Below are 12,356 nucleotides of genomic sequence, written 5' to 3' on the forward strand. Positions count from 1 at the left end.
GCTTTAGTAATATAGAATCTAGAGGGGATTCTAGCTAAGAGGAGGGTGAGGTGTGGGTGTGGGGAGAAGCATGAAATTCTTAATCTTTTTAAAGAGGGATGTAACTTTTATAGACAATATTGGCCCTTCGGGGGCCAGGACAGCAATTTCTGCAATGGCGTTTCTCTGACTTCACCATAGGGCAGTGGAGGAATGAGGCTCAGACTCAGAGTCTCTCCTGGAACATCCATCCATTCTGCCTTGGGGGCACCTAACCCAGTCTTTAAGAACTAGGAAGTTTCTGGAGGGGGCGGTGTTAAATGCGCCCTTAAAGCTAGCCAGAGGCTTTGAGCTTAATGGCCAAAGGGAGGCAAGGCAAAGGGGCAGGGAGGAAGGGCTTTCCAGGGAGAAGGAATAGACTCTGAGAAGACATGGAGGTGACCACTATAAGGGGAGAGAGGGTCAGGGGCTCAAAGAGGCTGGATTCCTGTGGGGGAAGGGATGCTGAGAGCCGAGGCTGGAGAGGCAGCTGAGAGCCAGATCACACAGGGACTGACTGCCAAGCTCAGTGGCTTTGCTGGGTGATCTTGGGCAAGTTGCTCCCTGTCTCTGGGCCTTAGCTGCTTCATCTGAAAAACAGGGTGTTCTCTCTTCGGGTCTTAGAGCTTGAGGTCGTTGCTGCTATTCCTGATAGAGCTCTAGGAACAGGAGTCACAGCAGGGCAGGTAGGAAAGGGCCCCAGCCTGGGAAGGCTGAGAGGAGGCCACAGGACCACCCAAAGAATGGGGGAGCTCAGCAAACAAGTCTCCGCCCCACAGACCTGGCCTGGTAGCTTTGGTAAGAAATGGGGAAATCCACAGATTCCAGTAACATCAAACTTCCAGTTTGCCTTCAGGGCTGGCCCTGGGACTAAGACACAGATTAAATTCTGGCTGATGTGACCCTATAGAAGGGGACCTCGGGCCACATGCTACTCCAGCCCACAGGAGCTTGGGTCAGCTTCCTGAGTAGTCCAGGGTACCTGGAGAAAGAAAGGTGCCTACCCCCTTCCCACAAACCTCCTCCCCGGCTGGGCCCTCAGTTCTACCGCACACAGACCTCCATAGCCCTCGTACACGCTGATGTCGAAGTAGCTGCCAAAGGCAGAAGCGCTGACGATGCTGTAGGTGATCTGGTTGTTGGGAGGGGAGTCTTCATCTGTGGCCTGCAAGGAAGAAGACACACCGGGCCCCTGAGCTTGCAGAAGGCCTGGGGCCAGAAGAGGGTGGGCAGGTAGGCAGGGCTGGCCCCTCTCAGAGCTCCTTTTTATGGGTGATCGAGCCCCAAGTTATGCCCTGGCCTAGGATCCCAGAAATCCTCTCTTGTCCCTTAGCTAGAAGCCACCGTCCGGCTTCCAGAAGATGCCCTGCTCCCCTCCAGGGCCTGGGTAGGGAGGTGGCCTGTGAGATCTAGAGGGTGGGCTGGAGGCCGAGGAAGAATGGGGCAGGGGGGTTCCCCAGAGGCTGTGAGGGCCACCCTATGCCTGGCCTGTCTCCTATCCTCCCTTCCTACCTTGAACCCCCACCTCGAAAACCCCCTTGATCTGTGCATGCCATCAGTCCCCTCACCCTCAACTGTAATTTCTTACCTATTCCTGACTGCCTGGCTTAGAACACCAGCTTCAAGTGAGCAGGAGCCTTAGGTTTCCTGAGTGCTGCTGCACACCTGAGGCCGGCACAGGTTGCATGAATGTGAAGAGGGAAGAAGGTATGGAGCCAGGGATCCTTCTCCCCTTTGTTTGTCTTCTGGGGCTGCTAAATTAATTAGCTTCTTTCCAGATTGTCTCTGACCCTAGAGAGCTTCCAGGGGCCCCCCCTTCTGAGTGCACCTGAGTCCCATGGGGAGCTGTGCCCATGCTGGCAGGCACGTGTCCACCCTCCTCCCCCACTGGCCTTCATCCCCACCTGCTTGAGAAACACATCCCAAACAGAGGCTCTGGGTCCTGTCACTTTGGGTAGGCAGGGTAGGGAGGTGGCACGAGGACATTAAGAAGTCTGTGGTCGGAGGTCATGGAAGCTTGGCAGGGACTTGCTGCAGGAGGACACGGGAGCACAGAGATCCAGGTCTAGTCCTAGCGCTGTTACTCTACTAATTCACTGCGTCTCCTTAGGCCAGCCCCTGCCCTCCTGTAAAATGGGGCTGTACCTGTGGCCTGTGTGGCCCCTTCAAGCTATGGCACTTCCTGACTGTAGGCAACCATTTGGAAGGGCTGGGCTGGGGTCGTTTCCCAAGGAGCTCCTCCCACTCAGTGTCCTTGTCAAGGGAAATGGAGAGGGGTCCTTGTACTGAATGGGGACCTAAAATTGAAGCTGACGAAGACACTATACACGTAGCCCCACTTGGTCACCAGGGACACCAGGTGATGCCCAGATGACATCTGTCACAGACCGAGAGTTTAACCCCCAATTTATACAGCAGTGGCTTCCTGAGGGGGAGGGCAAGGGGAAGCTTGGGGGAGAGAGAAGATAAACGGCTAGAACGCAGGACACCCTGGCGCCTTACCCGGAGCCGCACCAGCAGGGTGACAGAAGGCTCATTCTCTCTCAGGGCACCCACATAGGCGTCCTTCTGGAACGTGGGCACGTTGTCATTGACATCTAACACGTTAACCCTGACCCGGCCCGTGGTCTCCTCACCGCCCCCGTCCCGGGCGATGACTGTCAAGGTGAAGCGCTGGATGAGCTCGTAGTCCAGCCTGGCGATCAACACAATGAGGCCCGTGTCCTTGTCCAGGGAGAACCTGCTCAGGCAGGAAGGGGCAGAGAAAGGACACCGTGGTTCAAGGCAGGCTTGTCAACACGGTCTGCATTTACCAGCCTGTCCTTGCCTAAGGCACCAAATGGAGAAATAAATAAAGTCCAGAATCTATCTTCTCTTTGACTCACCCTACAAGAGAACAGCTATTTCTGAAGGGGCTGGGGCGTGGGGGGCTCAGCCACAAAGAGGAGTTGCTGATTTAATAGAGGAGGAAATTCAGGCAGAAAGACCCTCTTCCTGCTGTGAACAGGAATTTCTCCTTACTGGAGATATTTAGATGCTGGAGAACTGTAAGATCAGAAATTCTGCCATCCTATATGGTTTTACACCAAAATGGTCTACATAGGCAGCAAAGCATCCAGCAAGGGGAAGGGTGGTGGAATCTCCCCTGGAGCCACTCCTGTCTTTGAGGGACTAAGCCTTGCTGGCGAATGCCTCCTGAGTAGCAGCAAGATCCAGGTAGATGGAGTGTCCCCTGGAGAGCCTCATCCAGGTTGTCAGTGGACAAGCGTGTACTCCCACCTAGTCCACAGCTGCCAGTCACCAAGTCTGGAAAGTTCTGGTTCAGAGATGGGGAAAGCCCCAGGCTCAGAAGACGGGAAGAGATGAGATGATCCCACATGATCAAGACGAAGCCATGTGAACATGGGTTCCCTGAGGAACAGGGTGCCCTGTGTGTTCAGCTGCACCAGTGCCTTCTTCCCTTTTTGAGGGCCCCATCTGAGTGGCAGTCCCTATCACTACCAATCTCCCAGTCTCTTCTTGATCATTCACATGGATAGTTGGGGCCAGTCATTCAAGTTGACAGTCACCGTCTTACTCATTCTGTTTGGCTTCTAAATTCATTGGGCACTTGGCCTTTGATCATGTTAAAAATGAGAGAGCTTCCCCTTGGCTCAGATTAACTGAAGACAAGGCAAAGAAATGGCTAGAACCGATCCGGAAATGTGTCATCATGGTGGGTGACAGGGCAAGGCTGGCACAGGTCAGGCACTGAGGCAAAAAACCCACCGAGGAGCTGCCACACAATGAGGGTCCCTTCTGGGGGGCAGCTGTGTGTCCTAAGGGGATGACCACCTGCAGAGACCCGGCCCTGGCACTTGCAGCGAGGTGACTTTATGCAAGTGACTTTGCCTCGCTGGGCATAGGTTCCTTGTCTGTAAAGTGGGGAGGATTAACAGCGCCCAGCAGTGAGGTCCTCTGGCATTTAGTCATGAGGATTCCCTGCACGAATGCACGTAAAGCCCCTGAGGCACAGTCAGGGCTTCCTAAACATTAGCACTGCTGCTGGTAGTAGTGGTGAGCACTCCAAGGCTTCTGAGAAACACAGTTTTCTCCATTGCTAAAGCCAAAGGCTATCTTTTTGAGGGCCAGAGTCAATATGCCTCAGAGAGTTGAGGGGACTTGACCAAGACTATACCACAATTAAGCCAAAACGGCAACAGTGCTATGGGTTCTGACTCCCAGTCCAGTGCTCCAACCACGGAGCCCAGCCCTCCAGCTCCCTGGACAGTGCAAAGTGTCTGGGACCTCACGAGTAGCAGAGGGCCTCTGGGGGCAGGGCCTCACCTGTCAGGGTCATCACTGAAGAAGTAGCTGACCTCCCCAAAGGTGCCCACATCGTTGTCTGTTGCCTGCAATGGTGAGAAGAAGAAATCATTACTGCTGGAGCCAGCTGAGGAACTGTCCACAGGAAACCCACGTTTCTCCCAGTGGGGCAGGAACCTTGGGGGGTCAGATTCCCTTTTATTTTACCCTGGAAGAATCTACTGCAAGCAAAAGACAGACCTATGTGCCTGCGACCTTCTCTTCTAGTAGCAGCGTGCCACCTGTCTCACTCATCTTCTTTGGTTCCTTTCCCTGCTCAGACAAATGGTCTGGGTGGGAGCTGCCTACCCTGTCCCTGGTCTCAGGTACAGGCTGGGGAATGGCCCTGAACCATAGCCAGGTCTACCCTTCAGATTCTCCCTATTGCTGCCAGGGATAAAAGGGACAAAAACTTCCCTCCTGGGAGTGAAGGGGGACAATGTGAGCTGGGAGCTGCGGATGACTGTGGAGGATATGGCGTACTCGGGAGAGCTAGAAGAGAAGGCCAAATCCTGGTAGTTTGGGAGCACTGAATCTGGTCTGACACCTCTTCCCACCCTTGGTTTGGTCTGTAAGTCCACTGAGTCCCTTGTGAGTCTTCTTTTTGTTTTTTTGCTTTTTTTTTTTTTTTAAAGAGACAAGGTCTTACTGTGTTGTCCACACTGACCTCAAATATCTGGGTTTAAGCCATCCTCTGACCTCCCAGAGTGCTGTGATTAAAGACACAAGCCACTGTGCCTGGCTTATTGAGTCCAGTATTAACAAGGCTGGTCTCAAGTTAGGTTTCTGTCACTTCCAGGCAGAAGAGACTGAAGAGAGAGAGGCCAACCTCATGTGGATGACAATGGCAATGATGATGGCAGCATCACCATCACACCTTTCACGTTTTCAGAGAACATCCATGTTTATTATGACCTTGTTTTATCCTCACAAGTATCCATGTGATGAGGAAGACATGCATTTCCACCCATCTCACAGATCACAAAACTGAGGCCCAGCACCCAGTGAGGCCAAGTGCCACTCTGGGTTGTGAGCAGGTCAGAGGCAGAGTTGGTAGAAGCTGGTCTCCCCAACCCTGCTTGGTGCAGGCACCCTTCCTTAAGGCCACCTCAGTGGGGTTCTCCTTCACTCCCTCCCTTTCCCAAGCTGACGGCAGTTCTAGTGGAAGACTGGCTTTTGTGGCTGGGACTGTTGGCATCTGTACCATCCCTGGCATAGTTATAATCCACAGTGCAGACTAAATGACACTATTTATTTATTCACATACTGATTAAGCATGTATTCTCTGCCAGGCGCTGCCCTGGGGCTAGGGAAACTGTTGCCTGCCACCAGATGCCAGGAGGGATAGCCTCAGACTGACCTTGAGATTTTACACTTAGGGTTTTTCTATAATTGTAAAGTGGATTAAAGGCCTGCTGCCAAAAATGTGTTTTGATACCTTTATACTAAATATTTTATGAGGTTCCTCTTAAGTCATCTAGATTCTATGAAGTCTATTAAATTCTATGCTCTTTACAATAAACATGAATTTTCACAGAAAAACTAATTTGTGTTCAGTATGTTCAGTTCAGGAAAAGCAGACAAGTGAATAATAAATACATTTGTATCACAAATGAATGAAATGGGAAAAAAGTGGTTTATACCCAAAGGGTTAAGATCTTCGTTATCTAGAAAACTTGGCTGTATAGAAGGGTACCATTTCTGGGGGCTGCCTGCTTTTATAGGGCTGCCTTTTTATGCCAGATTTCCATTTATCATCCTCAGGGGCTTATGTTCCCATGACAGTGTGCAGACTTCTGCCACTGCCCCGGCCAGGCGCAGAGCTCGTCACAGATTCTCAGGGGTTGCACGCTGAACCAGTGATAGGAAGACAGCAAGTGGTATCACCTGCCCTCTCACCCTGACCACTGCCCCGAGCTGCTTCTCACCACACAGCAAGTGTGGTTAAGGAGCACGTTCTTTGTGTTACTCGTTTCATCCTTGTGACAACCTTATGAGGCAGGTACTATTATCAGTACCTCCTCCAAGTTACAGATGGAGAAACTGAGGCACAGAGATGGTAAATAGCTTGCTCAAGACTTCACAGCCTGTAAAAGGACAGTGCTGGGGTTTGACTTCATGTGGTCTTGCCATGCCCTTGGCCTCTGTCATTGTCTTGGAACTAAGGGAGCAGTTGTTCTCAGAAGGAAGGGAGCTTGGTTATTCCAAGGGAGAGGAGACCTCAGCTCCCATAATAACCCCTCCCGCATCCTCCCTTTCCAGGGACCTGTGGAGAAGCGGAGGCTAAGGTCCACTGACGAATAATCGTCACCCTGCGTGGTACTGCTAGATTGCAACAGCTGCAGCTTGGTCCAGGGAAGAACTGACTGGGATGTCACTGAGCCCCTCAGTGAGGGGGTCAGTGTGGTGTCAGATCCCAGTTCCAGGCCAGTGTCAACAACCCAGGTCACTATGAGACCAAATGGCACCCTCTCGGGCCTCACTGTCCTCCTTTGGCAAAGGAAAGAGTCCAGGACAGGCACTGTGGCTCACACCTGTAATGCTGGCACTTTGGGAGGCCAAAGCAGGGGGATTGCTTGAGGTCAAGAATTGGAGAGCAGTCTAAGCAAGACAGCGAGTCCCCATCTCTAAAAAAAGAAAAAAAAAGGAAAACAGAAAAAGTAGCCAGGCATGGTAGTATGCACTTGTACTCCCAGCTGCTTGGGAGGCTGAAGCAGGAAGTTCGCTTGAACCCAGGAGTTTAAGGGTGCAGCAGAGAGGTATGATGGTGCCATGGCACTGTAGCCCAGGGTACAGAGCAAGATCATGTCTCAAAAAAGAAGAAAAGAGAGAGAGAAAGGAAAGGATCTGGGAAGCGTGAGGGCTGGGCAGTAGACACTGGGCTGAGCGCCCCCCCACACAGTGCCTGGCACACACAGATGCTTTGCAAATGCTTGAAAAATGAATATGCAAACTCCAGTAAGAAATGAGTGGCATGGCTCAGCGCCTGTGGCTCAAGCAGCTAAGGCGCCAGCCACATACACCTGAGCTGGCGGGTTCGAATCCAGCCCGGGCCCGCCGAACAACAATGACGGCTGCAACAACAAAAAAAATAGCCAGGCGTTGTGGTGGGCACCTATAGTCCCAGCTACTTGGGAGGCAGAGGCAGAAGAATCGCTTGAGCCCAGGAGTTGGAGGTTGCTGTGAGCTGTGATGCCCCAGCACTCTACTAAGGCGACAGCTTGAGTCTCTGTCTCAAAAAAAAAAGAAAGAAAGAAAGAAATGGGTGGCAGGCAGAGAGATGGGGGATGAAGAAAAAGAAATCAGGGTTTGAAAGGGGAAGATGGTGGAGTAGGTGGGGAGAGGGAGAAAAGTGGGAGGAGAGCCAGCTGAGAAGCAGGGGCTTGGTGTACTGGAAGGGATGGGCTGGGTCAGCCCATGGGGATAAGTCTTCCCGATTGGCACCCCACAGAATTGCCTCACTTTGGAGCCTGGAGCAGCAGAGACCCAGGCAGACAAGCAGAGACTGTCATAGAGCAGAAGATGGCCCCCAGCTTCCAGGGCCTGGCCTCTGCTGCCCAGGTTGGGCTGGGCATGTCCATGGCTCCCACAGTGATCCCTGTCCCCTGGGCCTCGTGCTGCCTGCCCAGACCACTGAAGCTGACCAGGGAGGATTTATGAGTCCTTTAGTGTCACCATATAATGACCGTGTGGAATATGTATGCCTGGGTGAAGAGAGAGGGAGAACCTTCATTTTTCAAATGTATAATCAGAATAAGGAGAAGAAGAGCTGCTTCTTGCCCCTGCCAGAGTGGGGGTCACCAGCATGGACACGGAGGGCCCCTCAGGGGCATCAAGCCAGACTGGGCTCTGGGCCTGGGAAGAGGCAGCAATCTGCCCTCAGGGCAAAGCCTTTCCTCCCTTACACACATTGTAAGGGTGACCCTGGCACATCTAGCCTCATCTCTGACCCAGACTGGACCCCATGCAGCTCCCAGGACTTGAAAGGTGGGGTTAGGGCCCCTCCCTGCATTCACTCGGTATCTCGAGCCCCAGTTCCACGCAGGCACTGAAGCTCTAGCTGACGCATGTCCAGGCTGTGGCTCCCATCTGGGGTCCAGATGTGCCCAGAGCCTAGTACAGGAACTGGCCACAAAGGCAGCTCCCCAGAGGTGGTTATACCTCTGCTATCTACAGCTGCCTCTGCACCTGCCTCTACACCGACACGCGCAGGCTTAATTCTGACCATGTCCCCACCAGGCAGGTGCTGTGACAACCCGGCCGCTTTTACAAATGAGGAAACAGAGACTCAATGATGTTAAGTGACTTGCTGGTGAGTGGTGTAGCTGGCCTTTACATCCCTGAGTGGCACCTGTGGGACAAGCAGCCTGAGCGCCATCCTGTGGCTCTGTGGCACAGAGCAGCTCTGCAGATGCTAGGTGACCCAACTCCACAGGGGGCTCTACAGCGATCTGCCCCACTGCCTACCTGCCTCCCTGCCCCATCCCACCCCTCTCTGCTTGTCATGGTATCTTTTAAGCAACCTCCTCCCAAGATTTGTGTCCGACCAACTAAGAGTCCAACAAATAAATAAAGTGACAGACAGACAGTGAAGCTTGGGATCACTTTAGGAAGAAGGGTCTGAGGAGTGGCCAAGGGCCTATGTATAGAGAATAAAATTCTCTCTCCATGCCATGAACACCCACACCCCCTTCCCTGCCACATTCTAGGAAGAAGGATGTCTGTTTCCCTGCAGGGTGACATCTGGGATCTTCCAGTCCAGTCAGATGCTACGGGCCTGGGGGAAGGGGATGAGGGATGGGGATGGACTGGCTGGTCATGCTCGGTGGCTCTTTGGGCATGGTGGCTCACGTCTGTAATCTTAGCACTCTGGGAGGCTGAAGCAGAAGGATCCCTTGAACACAGAGTTCAAGATCAGCCTGAGCAAGAGTGAGACCCTGTCTGTACTAAAAATAGAAAAATTAGCTGGGCGTTGTGGCAGGTGCCTGCAGTCCCAGCTACTCAGGAGGCTGAGGCTGGAGGATTTCTGGAGTCCAAGGGTTCAAGGTTGCTGTGAGCTATGATGACATCATGGCACTCTACCCAGGGCAACAGAAGAAGGGAAGGGAAGGGAAAGGAAGGGAAGGGTTTCAGGTGAGCACTTTAACTGGGCCCCAGGCTCCTCCCTCTGCTGTCCTTGTGCCTCTGCTACCATCCTGCCCTAGTGTCCCCAGGCTCTAGGTTGGTGGTCACAGGTATACACTAGTGCATTTTACTGCTTGTCAAGGCTCTCATAAAAGGCCCAGGGTCAAGAAGTCAAAACCAATGGCTAAAATGAGCCCTCCTTTGCTAAAAATCTTCGATGGCTCCCCATTATCTGCTAAATTAATTCCACATCAATACCCTGGTGTCAAGGCTGTCCACAACCTGTTTGCCCTTGGTGTTCTTGCGTCCACCTCTTCCCTGATGTACCCCAAACTGCACCTCATGCTGGTTACCCTGTCCCCTCATTATATAACTGCCGTCCAAACTCTGATCTACCCTTCTAGGCCCACTCCAAACACCCGTCCTTTTCCTTACAGAGCTCCCAGACCGGTCACTGGTCTTGACCCAAAAGCCCCTGGTCATACCTCTCGTGGAACAAGGAACACAAGCTGCCATTCCTGAAAATAGCCTGAGCACGCCGCTATGAGGGAGAAGCTGTTTTTAGCTAATTTACCCATTCTATACTGTGCCTCACACAGGGCTCAAAATCTATGCCCAATTTAGTAAAATCTGTGATTTTCCTTTGCAGCCACTGAAGGTCGGTGTGACCTTCCTTCTGTGGGGCTAATGCCCCCACCGGCGGACACCACGGTGGGTATCATGCAGTGACACTGGGGCCACTCGAACTGCCTAGGGGCAAGGCCCAGTTAGCAGAGCATCTCCTGAGCTCGGGCCTCCTGCTGAGGCCCCCACTGGCCCAGCAGGTGGAGAAGGAGGTGGATGTGGAGGACAGCTGGAAAGTGCCCTGCCCACTGCTGAAAGCACCTTCCTGAGCACAATGACCAGGTAGTGGCTCAGTCACATATTCGGTAAATATTTTTGAAGCTTTTCCAATATGTTGGCTACTGTGCCAGGCACCGAAGTCATGGCCTAAGCATGACAACGCCCTCATTGGAATGTGAAATCAGAACGGGACGACAGATAACCGAGGAGAGAGAGAACTAAATAACATAATAATAACATAATTTCGAATAGTGGTAAGAACTGTGAGGAAAATAAAGAGCAGAAAATGGGCTTCCTGTTGAGGTTGCTAGGGTATCTGGGTCTGTTGGACTCTGGCTGGGCAGCAGAGTCCAGGTAGCTGCTGGTAAGGGGTGTGCACTTGCAGGCAGCGAGGACTCCCCGGTCAGCCTCCCCCAGGGGAAGCATCTTGCAGCCCAGATCAGTGCCCACCCAATGCCTGCACCTGTCCTGAGGTCAGCAGGTAGGGAGAGAGTGCAGGCTGGACTAGCTGCTGCTAAGTACCTGATTTATAAGGCATTTCCTCTGATCCTCCCCAACGCTGGCATTACCAACAAAACTAATTCCCTCATTTAGGCCTTTATAATTATATCTGCAAGTGCTTATTTCTGTGATGGACAATGCCGGCAGAAGTGTAATTTTCTTCTGCTGACAAAAAGGAAAAAAACCAAATACACATGAGGGGGAAACTCCAAGGTTAAGACAAGGTGAATGTAGGGGCCTGTGGTAGGGGAACGGCCACATCCCAAGATGGGCCAGGCCTGAGTCCTAAGTGCCAATCCTTCTCTCAGCTACAGGGAGGGGAGGGGGCAAGATGGTGCCCCTGCCATTTTGTTTTGAGTACTTAACTATGTACCACAAAATTTACCAAGTAATTCCAGCACTTTATTTCATTCCATCTTCCCAGCCCTATGAGACTAGCACCCATATTATCCCCATTTTATAGATAAAAGCAGGGAACTGAGGCTCAGAGAGATTAGTCAACATGCCCAAGGTCAAGAAGCCACAGTACTGGGACATGAGTCCAACATGGTCACCTCCAAGACACATGTTCTTAACCACTCCCCTCTCCTGGGAGGCCCTGAGAAAGAAGGGTCTTTTTGTAGCTTGACAGCTCAGCCACAGTGCTGCTGTTAGGGTCTTTCTCTGCACCCTATAACAGACGGATGACCACACATAAGTTTTGTCTTTCTTGCCACAGCAACTTGTGCCCACCCTGGCTCTGGTTCTGCCTGGAGGGCAGCACACCCATCAGCAGGGGTCTCTGGATGTGGTTTCCCAGAATACAGCCCCTCAGCCTAGACTGGCAGACACCCAATGCCATCCATAGACCCTCAAAGAAGGCCCCTCAATCCTGCCCCAGGGTCTGGTCTATGAAGACGGCTCGGGGCCAGGACTGGTGGAAACTGTGTGGTCTTCCTGAGGGCACCACTGAAGACCAGGACAGCCTGACCGGCGCAGGTGCTCTTCCTGCCCCACCAGTGCTCTTGCCCCAGCACCCTCGGAGTATATGCTCCCCTCACCTTGTGTGCCCAGGGCTCCAGGCCCTCAGTGCCACCTCTCACACCCACTCGCAGGGGACCCACCATTCTGACTGTCCCTTTGTCTCTTTCCCCGCTTCCTGAGAACCCCCTTCTTACCCAGTCTGTCTCTGCAAGGAACAGGCATCATTTCTTAGCCTCTTCCATTCTTTTACCTTGAAGCAAGGGCCGTCCACCACTTGGCCAACACCCCGTCGCCGTGTACCCTGACCCTACACCTTGCTCTTGTCTCTCATGGCCTCATAGACACCCGTCTGCAGTTGCCCAGCCTTATGCCCTCACTGCCTCCCCCCTGCTCTTACAGTCTTCCCACCCCTGGCCTTCCAGGTCTCCCTCCAAACCACAGTCCCTCTGCTGGCCCCTTCCGGAGAGGCCAGACGTCCACCTCTCTCATGGTTTTAACACTCGCTACCCTTCTTTGGAGGCTGAAAGTGCTGCCTGTGTCTTTTCTCCTCCTGTATTCTCATA

General features: G+C 52.7%; 1 protein-coding gene across 1 annotated transcript in view; it reads right to left on the bottom strand.

Moving 5' to 3' along the window:
- Positions 1–12,356, bottom strand: part of CDH23 (cadherin related 23) — a 419,225-nt gene that overhangs the window by 136,006 nt on the left and 270,863 nt on the right. Inside the window, exons 14-16 of the mRNA XM_053586252.1 lie at positions 4,345–4,409; positions 2,521–2,758; positions 1,078–1,183 (exon numbers count right to left, since the gene is read on the bottom strand). Coding sequence (XP_053442227.1) covers positions 1,078–1,183; positions 2,521–2,758; positions 4,345–4,409 — 409 coding nt within the window. The remainder of the gene's footprint in view (positions 1–1,077; positions 1,184–2,520; positions 2,759–4,344; positions 4,410–12,356) is intronic.

This window comes from Nycticebus coucang, chromosome 3 (assembly GCF_027406575.1).
Source record: "Nycticebus coucang isolate mNycCou1 chromosome 3, mNycCou1.pri, whole genome shotgun sequence".
Classification (NCBI taxonomy): Eukaryota; Metazoa; Chordata; class Mammalia; order Primates; family Lorisidae; genus Nycticebus; species Nycticebus coucang.